This window comes from Nerophis ophidion, linkage group LG02 (genome assembly GCF_033978795.1).
Source record: "Nerophis ophidion isolate RoL-2023_Sa linkage group LG02, RoL_Noph_v1.0, whole genome shotgun sequence".
Classification (NCBI taxonomy): Eukaryota; Metazoa; Chordata; class Actinopteri; order Syngnathiformes; family Syngnathidae; genus Nerophis; species Nerophis ophidion.
Window position 1 is genome coordinate 4,681,925 of NC_084612.1, and position 16,843 is coordinate 4,698,767.

A 16,843-nucleotide genomic window follows, 5' to 3' on the forward strand; every position below is an offset into this window, starting at 1 on the left:
ACTTTGAGAAGGCCATTCTAAAACCTTAATTCTAGCCTGATTTAGCCATTCCTTTACCACTTTTAACGTGTGTTTGGGTTCATTGTCTTGTTGGAACACCCAACTGTGCCCAAGACTCAACCTCTGGGCTGATGATTTTAGGTTGTCCTGAAGAATTTGGAGGTAATCCTCCTTTTTCATTGTCCCATTTACTCTCTGTAAAGCACCAGTTCCATTGGCAGCAAAACAGGCCCAGAGCATAATACTACGACGGTGGGCATGGTGTTCCTGGGATTAAAGGCCTCACCTCAAACTCAAGATAGCCACTTTTTGGTGCACCCCTAGTGAAACAGTACATTTTTATAATACTGTAGATTGTCATAACGAGTGGGTTCGTAACAAAAGATCACCTGGTTTGATGGCAGCCATGACAGTCCTGGAGGACTTGAGGACCGCCTCGTAGATGGCCCTTTGGTCGGTGGTGAACTTGCCGTTGGCGGGGAAGGAGCAGGTGATGTCTGACGAGTAGCAGTAGTACTCGCCACCCATGTCGAACAGACTGGAAGAGTTTTATAAGTGCAAAAATATGTTATATAACCACAAACTACCCTCGGATCTAAGTGATTACTAAATGGATGAATTTTTTGGGGAATAACTGCAAACTTACCACATGTCGCCATCCATGATGGTTTTGTCGTTTGGAGCTCCAGCATGGCCGTAGTGAAGAACAGAGGCATTGTGACCCCTGGTGGTTAAACATTGAAACGTCACCAGATGACATTGAGACAGTCAAGAGATATTAATGACCAATAGTGTGTGTTTATGGTACAGTGTAGAAACCACAAGGAAGCAAAAACCCCATGTTACTTTATGAACAACAATTCAACTAACATTTGCTTTAGTGTCCATGATAACTGCACTTTTACTTCAGTTATTTATGAACCAAACAAACTCTCGCAGTACAAGTTTGTGTCTTAGGTTGGAATTTTTACCCGTGTGAAATTGACCCCCTTTATCATTGCAAATGTTAAAATAACACTGACATTTGTTTGTGCTGTTACAGCTTTTAAGTTATTCTAATGAGTGACGTCATTTAGCCTTGTCAAAATCATCCTAAACGTTTATGATGCAGACATTTTTTGTCCATTATAGTTTGTATGTTAATCAATCAATTAAGGATTATTTATATAGCCCTAAATCACTAGTGTCTTAAAGGGCTGCACAAACCACAATACAAACCACTATGACATCCTCGGTAGGGCCCACATAATTAATTAATTAATTAAAAACGTTTTACTGTTTTTACATTATCAATTTGTTATTATTCATAACCAGCCCCATGACATAAAAACTGTAAAAGTTAGACACAAGTTTTTTTGCAACACACACATAGCACAAACAAATGGGATAAGTATGGGGAACATTTTGACAAAGTGGGGGGCCAGATGAGGTCACTAGTCAGAAAATGTATTTTAGAATAACTTAACGGCACACATACAATTTGTTGCAGCACAAATGAATGACCGTGCTATTCTGACATTGCAATGATGAGGGCCAACTTCACTCAGGTTAGAATTTTAATCATTAGAATTAATCGTCATTAACCACAATGAATTACTTGCTCACATAATTTAAATGAACATAAAAAAGACCCTAATATTTTGACACAAATGCAATTTCATCGTCAGAATGTCATATGCAAATTTTAAAAAAATCTTTTACTTGACTGTACATAATTTATTTGCTCAAAACCTAGTAAAAGTATTATCTAAAATCCTGTCGAGTTGATTTTGTTGTGAAATTATGTATGTGTACGGATTGACATGACCACTGACCTTATATTAAACCCACGCCAGCTTTCAGGTAACCATTCGATGTTAAGGTAAAGGAGCTCAAAATGATTTATTGTAAAAAATTATAAAAAAAACAATAACATTGCGATATTAATCTGCAACCCCACACAATTATTGCGATCATTTTTTGTGATTAATAAAATGAGTCAACTCAACTTTTTTGACAGCCCTACTCTTTAACATTCTTTTCATTAAAGTGTAAAAATACTTTAACCACTGATTATATAAAGACATACAAATTTAATATTTTTAACATTGTTGTTCAAGTGTAAAAAGAAGTTAACTATTCTGAGTATTAATATGTAAAATCTCATCTATTTCACATTCTTGTTATTCAAGTGTAAAACAAAGGTAACTATTGTAAATATATAAAGATTTCTCATTTTTAACATTTTTGTCATTCAAGTGTAAAAAGATGTAAACTATTATTAAAGGGGAACTGCACTTTTTGGGAATTTTGCCTATAGTTCACAACCATTATGAGAGATAAGAACACTTTTTATTAGTATATTAAGATGATAAACGCTGGAAAGAGGCGGCTAATAGGAGTCACCGTTGTAGCCTTTAAAGCCCTCTAAAACAACTTAAAAACTCCATCAACCTTTTATTTCCACACTGCAATTCTATATATAATGTAGTTAGAGAAGTTCATAACAATTATGTAATATGTACAATATTTACATTATTTTTTATCATTTTAATTACTTACTTCTTTCGCGCATTGATTTCATAGCAGCGCACGTCCGTCAATGTGTTCTTACAAAACGCTTGTGTTTGTTGTAATTGTGGCAAACTTGGTAAAAAATGACAAAGACAACTTGTTTTTGGTCAAATAAGAATTCACAACCTGATGTTTTTGAAGCTGAACGTACAGAGGATGAACTGCTGCTTATAGAAGCGAGCACAAAGAAGAGGATGAAACATTAGAGCAGACGGAAGCTGATAAGAGTGAAATGAAAGCGACTCGAAGCTGCAAAAATGGAATTTGGAGACAAGCTATTTTAAAATTAATGAAGTGCTTACCCAAATAAATCAGAAAAAATGTCCGAGGTCAGCTGAACCAAACAGACAACTGTCCATCGAGTGAGTCACACTTCATATTGATCATGATACATTCAGCACGCCATGTTTGTTAGTACAACTACAGTTTATACGCTATCTGGCCAACTGTATATAAATAAAACATGAAATGTGGGCTAATACCATACAAATACTTTAATATGATTGTTCATGCTTTTCAGTCTGTACAGATTTGTGTCTTATCGCATTGTGTTGTGCATTACAAACTCAAACCCATTTCGTGCTGACGTAAAAGCAACCTTATCTCTTGCCATAGCTAACTTTTACGGCTAATACCAAAGCAAGCCGATGTGTTACTATGCTAGAAAAATAATTCCTCAGTGTTCGCTCTTGTTGCTACAGTTTGGTTATTATACAGGTTATGGAACATAAATTAAGTATTGGTGACGGTTATATGAATTCATATTTAAAGTGATTAAGAAGTAGAATTAATTGCTCCCATTAGCTGCATTGTTAACCACCTAGAATGAGACATTTTTTATATTAGAATGGAAAAACTATTAAAAACCTCATGATTGTAAATGATAGGCAAAATTCCAAAAAAGTGCAGTCCCCTTTGATATAAATATGTTAAAGCTCATCTTAACATTGGTATCATTCACGAATATAATGATGTAAGATATGATCTTTTCAATGTTATTGTCATTCAAGTGTAAAATGAAGTTAACCACTGCAAAACGTTTTCTGCCACAGTGAAAATTAGGATACGCACAACTCGAGAATGCAGGAGTTCCACTGAAATGACGGAAAACATATTTAGTGTGACAATACTGCAAGGTTTTAAGCGCGAATGAAGGCAATGAAGTGGAGCAACAGAACTTTCTCAATTAACTTAACAAAGTAAAGACTGGTTCTTTTTTCGGGACATGGCCCAGGTCATTAATTACTCCAAAGCCTTACGTAAACAGAAAACTAGCTAATACCCACTAATCCCGAAGAAAAACTCATTACACACGGCCTTGACTACGCATGGCCGACGCGGGATCGGTGAGCGTTCACGTGTAACCGCCGTGCTAATGAAATTTGGAAGCGACAACAGGTTGGAGTGGCGTGGCATTCCGCATTGTCGTCAGAAAAGCTCACGTTCCGCAGATGCACGTGTACGAGGTGTGGCGCATCCCTCCTTTGGTGTAGCAGTAGTGCTGGAACAGGCTGAAAAGGAGCAAACACTAATTAGCAGAACAGACACAAATTTTAATCTTTGTATAATTTAGTGTGACTAAATGTGGCCCGAGAACAATAGTTTGCATTATTATCATTTTTGCAATAACGAAAAACAACTGACCTCTCCATTTCATATTCTTTCTGTCCAGGTTTCACGTTCTTCATGATCTACAAAGACACAGATCCACGCCGGTGAGCAATTAGCCACGCCGGTGAGTAATTAGCCCCACAGATGTTGGTCAGCGGGATCGTTTCACTAATTAATCAGCCAAACAAAGCTGGGATGATTGTTTCCCGACATAAAACACGTTGTTATTATGAGAGATGGGCATTCACACTAATTAATTTCTCAGCACTCGAGGCCAAACAAACCTCACAATGACACAGAATTCATTGATTAGAGTTGCCTGTTTCATAATCCTTTCTGCACAGCTGTTGGTTTACAAAAAACTATTACATTTGCGAACTATTCTTTTTTTTCGCTGGTCAAATGCAGTGATTTAAAAAAAAAATCCAGCGGATAGTCTCCCGTGCAAAGGCAAAACCTGGTAACTCACTTCTAGCTGATTTTGAGAAAACAAAGGAAAACCAATCTATCTTGATGCTGTCTTACAAAGATCTACAAAGTCATCAAACGTATAGATGTTTTCTTGATTTTTCATTTTCTTGCCGATTGAGCCATGGATTGAATCTGCTCTCATGAACGTGTGTGCCCTTTCTCCAGATATTTTATCACAATCTCGGGTGGGCCCCATTCTGCGTTTGCACATTGGGCAAGAGCCGTGTACAGCGTCCAGTTTTTATTTTGACCTCCACAGTTATCTGCCCAAAAGAGTATGCAAGGGGAAGAATCAAGAACAATACATTTAATGAAGGTGCTTGCAACGTCCTGGGCCAATCTTCCAAATATCCCCTCGTGCCATAATATCACATAATCAGGTTGACCGTCGGCCCCCATTTGTGCAAATGTCTCATTAAAGACAATAAGGCGACTGACAAAGAAGCTCCGATTGGTCCCTTGAGATACTAGGTTTTTCTGTTGTATCTACGCGGTTATGTGGTAGTTGCTAGGTCCTGTCATGCGCGTAACAGCTTACTGACGGAAACCAATTACAATATCGCATACACTAATGTAAAGCATATCACCTAGGAACTCCAAAATTATTATTAGCATAGTTTTGACCAAAATTCAGTTACTGGGTTTTGCCTTTGGACGGGAGTAGTGCCACACAGTAACAATACAGCCAGTCAGTGTACCCCACACGCACTCAAGTCTTTGAATAGTGATTATATAATAATTCTCTGGGTGCACAAAAATTTGATACACATTCGAGCGCGATTCTTATCCATCACGATTCTAAATTGATGTATACTGTATTTTTTGGAGAATAAGTCTCTCCGGAGTATAAGTCGCACCTGCCGAAAATGCATAATAAAGAAGGAAAAAAAAAACATATATAAGTCGCACTGGAGTATAAGTGGCATTTTTGGGGGAAATGTATTTGATAAAACCCAACACGAAGAATAGACATTTGAAAGGCAATTTAAAATAAATAAAGAATAGTGAACAACAGGGTGGATAAGTGTACGTTATATGACGCATAAATAGCCAACTGAGAAGGTGCCTGGTATGTTAACATAACATATTATCGTAAGAGTTATTCAAATAACTATAATATATAGAACATGCTGTAAGTTTATCAAACAATCTGTCACTCCTAATTGCTAAATCCGATGAAATCTTATACATCTAGTCTCTTACGTGAATGAACTAAAAAATCTTATTTGATATTTTTATTATTATTATTATTATTATTAGTATTGAAATTAAACAATGGATGTCCGCTAACTTTTTGCAACTCAACGCCAAAAAAACGGAAATGCTGATTATCGGTCCTGCTAGACACCGAACTCTATTTAATAATACAACTCTAACATTTGACAACCAAACAATTATACAAGGCGACACGGTAAAGAATCCGGGTATTGTCTTCGACCCAACTCTCTCCTTTGAGGCACACATTAAAAGCGTTACTAAAACGGCCTTCTTTCATCTCCGTAATATCGCTAAAATTCGCTCCATTCTGTCCACTAAAGAGGCTGAGATCATTATCCATGCGTTTGTTACGTCTCGCCTCGACTACTGTAACGTATTATTTTCGGGTCTCCCCATGTCTAGCATTAAAAGATTACAGTTGGTACAAAATGCGGCTGCTAGACTTTTGACAAGAACAAGAAAGTTTGATCACATTACGCCTGTACTGGCTCACCTGCACTGGCTTCCTGTGCACTTAAGATGTGACTTTAAGGTTTTACTACTTACGTATAAAATACTACACGGTCTAGCTCCATCTTATCTTGCCGATTGTATTGTACCATATGTCCCGGCAAGAAATCCGCGTTCAAAGGACTCCGGCTTATTAGTGATTCCCAAAGCCCAAAAAAAGTCTGCGGGCTATAGAGCGTTTTCCGTTCGGGCTCCAGTACTCTGGAATGCCCTCCCGGTAACAGTTCGCGATGCCACCTCAGTAGAAGCATTTAAGTCTCACCTTAAAACTCATTTGTATACTCTAGCCTTTAAATAGACTCCCTTTTTAGACCAGTTGATCTGCCGTTTATTTTCTTTTTCTTCTATGTCCCACTCTCCCGTGTGGAGGGGGTCCGGTCCGATCCGGTGGCCATGTACTGCTCGCCTGTGTATCGGCTGGGGACATCTCTGCGCTGCTGGTCCGCCTCCGCTTGGGATGGTTTCCTGCTGGCTCCGCTGTGAACGGTTCTCTCGCTGCTGTGTCTTGGATCCTCTTTGGACTAGACTCTCGCGACTGTGTTGGATCCATTGTGGATTGAACTTTCACAGTATCATGTTAGACCCGCTCGACATCCATTGCTTTCCTCCTCTCTAAGGTTCTCATAGTCATTATTGTCACCGACCTCCCACTGGGTCATTATTGTCACCGACGTCCCACTGGGTGTGAGTTTTCCTTGCCCTTATGTGGGCCTACCGAGGATGTCGTGGTGGTCTGTGCAGCCCTTTGAGACACTAGTGATTTAGGGCTATATAAGTAAACATTGATTGATTGATTGATTGATTGATTGATTTTACGGTAATGTGTTAATAATTCCACACATAAGTCACTCCTGAGTATATGTCGCACCCCCGGCCACACTATGAAAAAAACTGTGATTTATAGTCCGAAAAATACGGTATACATTTTAAAAAATTGATGTGAAATCAATATTTTTGTTTTTAATATTTAAAAACAATGTGCAGCTGAGATAGGTTCCAGCACCTCCGCGACACCAAATGGGACAAGCGTTAGAAAATGGATGGATGGATGTTTTTAGGCTATCTCCATGCAACCAGAAAACAACTTTTGTAACCTGTTTTGAAAAAGGTTCATTATAGCTATTATACCAAATCATACGTTGCAAAAATCTGTTTGTATCGAGAATCGTGTTGAATCGAGAAAACATTCTGTATCAGGTGTCCAAATATTTCCACCCCTAAATAACCGTTTTCTTGCTTAACAGAATTGCAATTGCGACATCCAGCAGTTTCTTTCATGAACAATTGCAGCTAATTTTTATACTGAGCAAACTCGGCTCGCGGCCCTGACAAAACCTGTTCCTGGCATCTGATTTGAACTTAATGAAAAAGACTGAAAATAAGCCGGGGGTCTGCCAGGTCCAGGGCGGGGGACAAGGGACAAGGGACAAACCCCCTCGAAGCTCCTGGTTTTTCAGCAATTGAACATGAAAACATTTGCAAAAAAAAAAGCACGATTTTAAGATGTTTTGAAAAATTATCAACAAAGTTATATAAATACATACCCATTAATTCAAATTAATCACTATGTATGTTTCACTCACTGTGTTATTTAGTCACTACAGTAATTAAAACTTGTGTTCATTTTCACAGGAACCACATGGGTTAGCCTACTACTCCGTACAGTATTTACAACCTTACTAGTATTCAATCCACAGCCACAGATGATTCATCTAGTTATTTACATTATTTACACATTACTTTAGCATTTTTGCTTTGATCGCTCTGACATGAGCCTTCCTGGCAAATTTCTGAGCAGCTTGCATTTTCCTTTTTTTTTCTGCTTTAGTGGATTTTGCCTTGGATTTTATAGCCAACTTCTCTCTCTTTAACTCCCTCTCCACTTCTAACTGCTCTAACAGCAAAAGTCCTAAAGAGTACAAACAAGGTTTATTCTATTAGCTAACTTCCTTTATCTGTATAGCCATTTGTGATTTATAGCATGAAATAACAAATATATTGCAGTCATGTGGTTTATGTATCAAAATGATTCAACTATTCAATGTCAAAATATAGTACAAATAATGAATAAAACGTCAGCTACTGTCTTGTAAAACACCAATGAAAATTAATTGTAGTATTTGGACAGGCTATACTGTAGCAAAAGTCATCGCTTGTCTTCCACAATGTCGTCTACATTACTAAAAGAACATTCTAAGGAAGATAATCCCTCTGCCATCTTCCACTAGTTTTTTTAAATATATAAATTGCGGGCTTAAATATTTCCGATTCTCTTTCGTGATCATTTGGGATGTGTGTGTCTGTTGTAATTTCCCTTCCTGGTTTGATGACCCGCCCTATTTTGCCTCTGATTGGCCTGTCCGTAATGTCTTGCCCCAATCCTAACCAATCGTTACTCATCATAGTAAACCAACCAACCCATCATGGATTTTGTCATACATAAACCAACCCATCATTGATGTTTCCCATATATTTTGTCCCCTGCCCATGGAGTTGCTTTGCTACGTAGTTTCGATTTTAAGTCAATCATTTTCAATGGAAAACCGTAGTTTTTACCACTGGATTATCAAAAAAAACCGCACTCAACACGAGAAAACCGTAGTTTTTGGCAGGTACGGCAAAGACACGGATCAAGATTTTAACACACATTATAGGTTGGAAAAATATAGAAATATTTTCAAAATATTTTTATACAGATAAAAAAGATTTGCGACCGTAGGCAGAAAAATCACATCTGGCTCGCGGGTCATAGGTTTGACACCCCTGATTAAGATCGACGATTACATTGAAAACTGAGATGAAACGCGGGACACCAATTCTCCAATTTATTCAGTTTCTTTCGTGAGTCGAAGCGCTTTCTGATAAACACAGTTTGGCGCCTCACATTTGAATAAAAAACAGCAGCTGTCATTTAGGAATGCAGCTGTCTCTGTGTTGACTTCTGTCTGTGGTTTTCTAACTTTATTTATTATTATTATTTTATTTATTATTATTATTTTATTGTATTTTATTTTTTGTTTACTTTTCTTTTTTCACTTATTGGGGGAAAAACTGTTAAAAAAAATAACAGTTAATAAACAAATGTTTTTAAAAAAAAAGACAGCAGCTTTATCGGTCACACATTTTTTTTCCTAAATGGGTCATATTATTACTATTTTTCTACATGTAAAACACTTCCCTGTGGTCTACATAACATGTAACAATGGTTCTTCAAACCAAAATGTAGCACAGATTATGTTTTTCAGCCCATCTTCACACTTCTTTCTGACCGTCTCTTCAGGATGTGTTGTTTTGTGGGCTTTCTTATTTACGTGCCTCCACTTCAACTGTTTCTTCTCCCCGTCAGCCATGTTGTAGATTTTAGCGTTTCCGTATTGAGTCTACTGACATATGTAAGAACTGTACGCTAATTTATATGAAAAATGGCAATAGCGGAGGATGCATGTGCATGTACGAGACAGTCTGCCCCACAACAAGAGGTTAGAAAAAAAAAGGAGCTTAAAGACTAACACTGAATAAAAATGTCCAACTGGCGCAAAGCTCTTCGGTTAAACCTCTACTAGAGCTGGGCTGATAAAAAAACATCATATATATTGCGATAGACACATAATCTATCAATGAAAAATGCGTTCAATAAAATTTTCGATGTATATAGATAGGCGCCAGCGACCCCAAAAGGGAATAAGCGGTAGAAAATGGATGGATATATATATATATTTTTTTTGGTCGGAAGAAACCGGAAGTTGCAAACCAAGGTTGGTTGCATGAACAAAGACACTCTCCTGGTCCTTATTTTTGATGGGTCATAAAAAATATCAACAATTATCGATATTTGTATCATGATGGTTTTCATCCACATCGTCCAGCCCTAACCTCTATCTGAGACAACTTAGGCCAAGTACGTCACTTAAGTCTCAAATTCCAAACGGTTCGTTTGAAGCAAGTTTGGAAGAAGGTAAGATTGCTTAATAATTATCTCCACCATGACTCCAGGGTTCAATTGCGCATATTTTGGGGATTTAGGGCATCCCAAAGACACAAAAGGAGGTAAGAAAATTTGCTGTTGCATCCAGTCCACACAGTATCACATCTCATGTATATTAAAGGAATATTTTCTCTCCTTTCAGCAGAATAGAATGCCTTAGAAAAAATTATATTTGGCCTTGGTTTTTGCTCGAAGGTTAAAACAACTATCTCACTGTGCTTGTTATCCATGCATATAGATGCTTGTATTATTTCTGCTTTTAGTTAACTTTCCGTTTGGAGCGCCGCCAGGGCGGGACAGGCAAGGTGGACAAAAGAAATCTGCGTTCAAAAGACTCCGGCTTATTAGTGATTCCTAGAGCTCAAAAAAAGTCTGCGGGCTATAGAGCGTTTTCCGTTCGGGCTCCAGTACTCTGGAATGCCCTCCCGGTAACAGTTCGAGATGCTACCTCAGTAGAAGCATTTAAGTCTCATCTTAAAACTCATCTGTATACTCTAGCCTTTAAATAGACCTCCTTTTTAGACCAGTTGATCTGCCGCTTCTTTTCTTTCTCCTATGTCCCCCCCTCCCTTGTGGAGGGGGTCCGGTCCGATGACCATGGATGAAGTACTGACTGTCCAGAGTCGAGACCCAGGATGGACCGCTCGTCGGGACCCAGGATGGACCGCTCGCCTGTATCGGTTGGGGACATCTCTACGCTGCTGATCCGCTTGAGATGGTTTCCTGTGGACGGGACTCTCACTGCTGTCTTGGAGCCACTATGGATTGAACTTTCACAGTATCATGTTAGACCCGCTCGACATCCATTGCTTTCGGTCCCCTAGAGGGGGGGGGTTGCCCACATCTGAGGTCCTCTCCAAGGTTTCTCATAGTCAGCATTGTCACTGGCGTCCCACTGAATGTGAATTCTCCCTGCCCACTGGGTGTGAGTTTTCCTTGCCCTTTTGTGGGTTCTTCCGAGGATGTTGTAGTCGTAATGATTTGTGCAGTCCTTTGAGACATTTGTGATTTGGGGCTATATAAATAAACATTGATTGATTGATTGATTGATTGATTGACAAAAGCATGCAAGGCGGCCGACCTTTTTAGAGATTGATCCGAACTTTAGACGGCTCAGTTCGCAAAGGCACTCCCAGCACTGGTATTGCTATCATTTGTACCTTGTTGGAGATGAACCAAGAGAGCACAGTCTACCAAGTCAAATTCCTTGTGCGTAGGGCTGGGCGATATGGCTTTTTTCGAAATATCTCAATATTTTTAAGCCATGTCACGATACACGATATATAGCTCAATAATTTGCCTTGGCCTTGAATTAACACCTGATGCATATAATTCTACTGTTGTTGCGTCTGGAATGTAAAGACAATATAACGTACCATAAACATGGATGCATATGCAATAAGTACAATATAGTTATCTGTACAGTAATGTGTTTGTTTATATCTGCACCTTATTGCTCCTAGCGTATGTTTCGGATTATAAATCGCTCCGGAGTATACGTCGCACCTACCGAAAATGCATAATAAAGAAGGGAAAAAACATATATAAGTCGCATTTTTGGGGGGAAATGTATTTGATAAAACCCAACAGCAAGAATAGACATTTGAAAGGCAATTTAAAATAAATAAAAAATAGTGAACAACAGGCTGAATAAGTGTACTTCATATGACCCATCAATAACCATCTAAGAAGGTGCCTGGTATGTTAACATAACATATTATAGTTAGAGTCATTCAAATAACTATAACATATAGAACATGCTATATGTTTACCAAACAATCTGTCACTCCTAATCGCTAAATCCCATGAAATCTTATGCGTCTAGTCTCTTACGTGAATGAGCTAAATAATATTATTTGATATTTTACGGTAATGTGTTAATTTCACCCATAAGTCGCTCTGAGTATAAGTCGCACCCCCGGCCAAACTATGAAAAAAACTGCGACTTATAGTCCGAAAAATACGGTATGTATATTTACCAAAACTGTATTTATTCAACAGTTATCAAGCAGTGGCACAAACATTCATGTCATTTCAAAACAGAAAGTGCAAGATTGTCAGAGACATTTTAAAACAAGTTATGAGTGCACTTTTGTGCATGATGTCACTAAGATGACGTATCAAAACAACACTAAATTAAAGTGCACTTTTTGTAGAGAACGCCACTACAATAGTTAAAAACAAAGTGCACTTTTGTGCATGATGTCACAAGATATTTCAATAAATGTCAAATAAAAATGAGCTGCATAATATGAAATCAAATAGTTGATGTCCTTCGCTATGTGGTAGGTTACTGCGAACGTTATCTCCTTCTGTTGTTAACTAATTTTTTCATATGGTGTTGATCTGGAAATGGTTGCTTCGGCATTTTGTGGGTATGGCACCGAACGGATATGTGGACATGCAGAGTTTCAAGCACTCTTCATTCTCTAGCGGGTGACTTTTCAAATGATGCTACAAATTAGCAGTAGGTGCTACTTTTTGTAGCAACGCTTTTGTCGCATATTTGTTCGACATCTTCCCGCTTGAAGCCAAATCACCGCCAGACGATGGACTCCCTGCTGTTTTTCTTAGGAATTAATTCTTCATTTGTTACCAGATTCGCACCTTCTTTCTCTCGTATTACCACTCCGCTTGCATCACAGCTAATGTTACCCATGCTGCTACCTCTCTTCTCCGCGACAACATGTGACGTATGTAAGAAGGTGCGCTTGTTTTAAGTCTCTGTGAGAAGGAGAGACAAGAAAGAGTGAACAAAGCCTGTAGTCTAATGCCCGCAGCTAAAAGCAACTTAGTTAGAAAGTATACTCGAATATCACGATATAGTCATTTTCTGTATCGCACAGAGACAAACCCGCGATATATCGAGAATATCAATATATCGCCCAGCCCTACTTGTGTGTTGGCACTTTTTTTGGGGAATTTCACAATCAATATGAAAGACATGACAACGAATGGATTTCTTCTAAATGCATTCTAACGCGTAAAAAACGTCTGCTTACAGCAAAGCTAATGGAAGGTAATCTATTCCTCCCCTAAAAAAAAAAAAAAAAACATCCAAAAAGTGCTAACAATACTCAAATTACATGTTGTGACTTGAATATTAACCAAGTATCACAGATTTTGTTACTATAAGCCTTACTTTGACAGCCAATTTAGACGCGGATATGGCGGGAACGACATGAAAAGACGCTTGGTTTTCCTGCCGTTTACTTTGCGAGGATTATGAGTCATTTTTCATTTAAACGTAAATATAACATTATCGTATCAGTCGGCATGCTAATGACAGCAGACCTTGTAAAGTAAGTGACGTTTTATTATGTTTGTTGGCTCTGATAAAGTCTGCAGTGAGCAATAATCATTAATGTTAAAATAAAAAAACGACCGTTGTGCTAAGTTTTTTAAATGAATACGCCGTATATGCTTAAAATGAGCAGAATACATACATATTAAAGGGAAACCACTTGTTTTTTTAAATAATTTTGCTTATTGTTCACAATCATTATGAAAAACATGACTGATGGATTTTTTTTTAATGCATTCTTAATATTAAAAGTTTGCTTACAATGGAGCCTATGGGAACCATTTAATTCTTCCTAAAGAGCCTCTAAAAAATATCTAAACACCTCCATTAGGGATTTATATAAATTATGTAAGTATATATGTAATGTAGTAATTGGCACATTTATAATAACATTTAATATTTACGTATTTGGATCATTTTAAGCGTACACGGCGCATACATTTCAAAAACGCATCACAAGGTTGGCTTTTTTTTTATTTTTTAAACATTACTGATTATTACTCACTGCAGACTTCATGAGAGCCAACACACATAATAAAACATCACTTACTGTACAAGGTCTGCTGTCATTTGGATGAAGACTGCTTGAATGTTCGTATATTCTCGTTTAGATAAAGAATGACTCACTCCTCGCGAAGAAACAGGGTGGAGGGGTGGTGGGAACCAAGCATCTTTTCGTGTCATTTTTGCCAGATTTGGGTGCCAAATGGTTGTCAAAGTGTCCCAACTTGTCAGAAAACATCCTTGGCTATCTACTTTCCAGGTAAGATGCATGATTTATGATCTACAATAAACTTACAGGGAGCAGGGAAGCGAGGAAACAGCAGACCACTCGGTGATGTAAACATATGGACACAGGAAGTGATCACGTTGCCGCTATACGTAGTTGTTCTGCTTTAGCGTTTACAATAACAATATAACTAATACTTGGTTAATATTCAAGTCACAAATTGTAAATGGAGTATTGTTGGCGCTTTTTCAATGGTTATTTATTGTATTTTACGGGTAAAATAGAGGACCTCCTATTTGCTCCACTGTAAGTGGACTTTTATTTATGTTTTTTTTATATTTAGAATGCATTAAAAAAATTAATCAGTTGTCATGTCTTTTATAATGTATGTGAATAATAGGCAAACATCCAAAACAAGTGCAAAACAGTTCTCCTTTAAATGTTATTTTAAATGTGCCTGCTACTATACTACATACATACATACATGTTTTTTTAAGGGCTTTGTAGGCAGAATAGAGTGACTTCCGTAGGCTCCATTGTAAGCTGACTTTTGGTAGCATTTATTTAATATTTAGAATACATAAAAAAAAAATCCATCCGTCATAACTTCTTTCATAATGATTGTGAACAATTGGAAACATTTAAAAAAAGTGCAGTTCCCCTTTAAAGATAAGGTCCCAATGTTTGTCATAAGGCATTGATGCTTCAGTACAGTTAGACCCATCATTATACACATTTTAGTTTTGTGATCTAAATCAGATTTTTTCCCCCTTTTTATAGGACAAAATCATCTTCGTAAGTGTTGATTGGTTCTGATGTTTTCCTTTGTTTCCTCGCTTTTCTATTCCCAAGTACAATTCTGATTGTTTAGACCAGAGAGATAATATTTTTGTATTGTTCTATTGACTTTGCATTTTTTTTACTACCTTATCCAGGAATAAAAAAGTCCAAACATAACTTGAAAACAGTATTAGAGCATTTTTTAAAATATATTTTAGGCATACACTAAATTATGTAACAATTGTTTTGATTTTGTTTTACTTGTTCACATCACATTCAATGATTTACAGAAATCTCACCATCTTGTGGGCTTCGCTGGACACCTTGTTGGTGTACCTGAGGACCTCCAGCTCCATGTCGCTCTTAAGCAGGCGGCTGCAGGGAGAGAGAGAGATTCTATCTGTCAGATAAGGTGAGCGACTTTACCGTAAGAAACTTACTGAGAGGAAGTATCAGCACTTCAGCAGTGGGAAGAAGAAGAAAAAAAAAAATACATTTCTGAAGTTCAGCTATTCAAATGTGCTCCACTAATAAGCCTCCTCCGGGAACAACGTGACCCCGACCGCCTCTTTAAATGTCACTGAGACACTTTTTTCCCCCATCTTTGTGCTGCATAGCTTGAAACTTTATACACCCAAATCCAAAATTGTACCATTATACACAAACACACACACACCAGCATGAACAGAAATATTGAGACTGAACAGTGGTAAAGTTTAGAATGTTGTACAGCACATCATTAATGGAACTCTCATAGAAAGAAGTTAATAGAAATGATTCGTTCCAGGGTCAAACCATCATCATCCTTGGTTACTGGCCTTCTCTACCAACTTGTCCAGTCTGTATGTGTCCCTGGCTCTCAGCCCGCTGCCCCAGCAAGCCACGGCGTATTATTTATAATGCTACGATGATTTGATAAAAGTGTCCGTTTAAGTAAAACATTTAAATATGTTCCTGTATGACATTCTTACATTAAAATTGCATCTGTATCATAATATCAGGCTCTTTTTTAAGCTAATTTAAATTATGCAAGCTCGTACAGTGGATTTACGAATTTAATTGGTTCTCGAACAGGGTTATTTAAGTTAATGTATTTTACATATATTAAATCTATTAAATAGCCAACATTTTAATAATTAATCAAATATAAAATTCTACATATTGAGTCTATTAGAGCAGTGGTTCTCAAAAATCCTTTATAAATATATTTATTGAATAATACCTCAACAAAATATGAATTAAAGTTCATAAACTGTGAAAAAAAATGCAACAGTGCAATATTCAGTGTTAACAGCTAGATTTTTTGTGGACATTTTCCATAAATATTGATGTTAAAGATTTCTTTTTTTGTGAAGAAATGTCTAGAATTAAGTTCATGAATCCAGATGGATTTCTACTACAATCCCCAAGGAGGGAACTTTAAGTTGATGATTACTTCTCTGTGTAGAAATCTTTATTTATAATTGAATCACTTAGTTATTTTTCAACAAGTTTTTAGTTATTTTTACATCTTTTTTTCCAAATAGTTCACTACAAATGAGCAATATTTTGCACTGTTATACCATTTAATAAATCAGAAACTGATGACATAGTGCTGTATTTTACTTCTTTATCTCTTTTTTTCCAACCAAAAATGCTTTGCTCTGATTAGGGGGTACTTGAATTAAAAACATGTTCACAG

General features: G+C 37.3%; 1 protein-coding gene across 1 annotated transcript in view; it reads right to left on the reverse strand.

The window, feature by feature from the left end:
- LOC133536253 (xaa-Pro dipeptidase-like) overlaps positions 1–16,843 on the reverse strand; it is a 63,728-nt gene that overhangs the window by 8,085 nt on the left and 38,800 nt on the right. The window contains exons 8-12 of the mRNA XM_061876645.1: positions 15,462–15,537; positions 4,198–4,244; positions 3,996–4,064; positions 647–724; positions 390–538 (exon numbers count right to left, since the gene is read on the reverse strand). Of these exons, the coding sequence (XP_061732629.1) occupies positions 390–538; positions 647–724; positions 3,996–4,064; positions 4,198–4,244; positions 15,462–15,537 (419 nt within the window). The remainder of the gene's footprint in view (positions 1–389; positions 539–646; positions 725–3,995; positions 4,065–4,197; positions 4,245–15,461; positions 15,538–16,843) is intronic.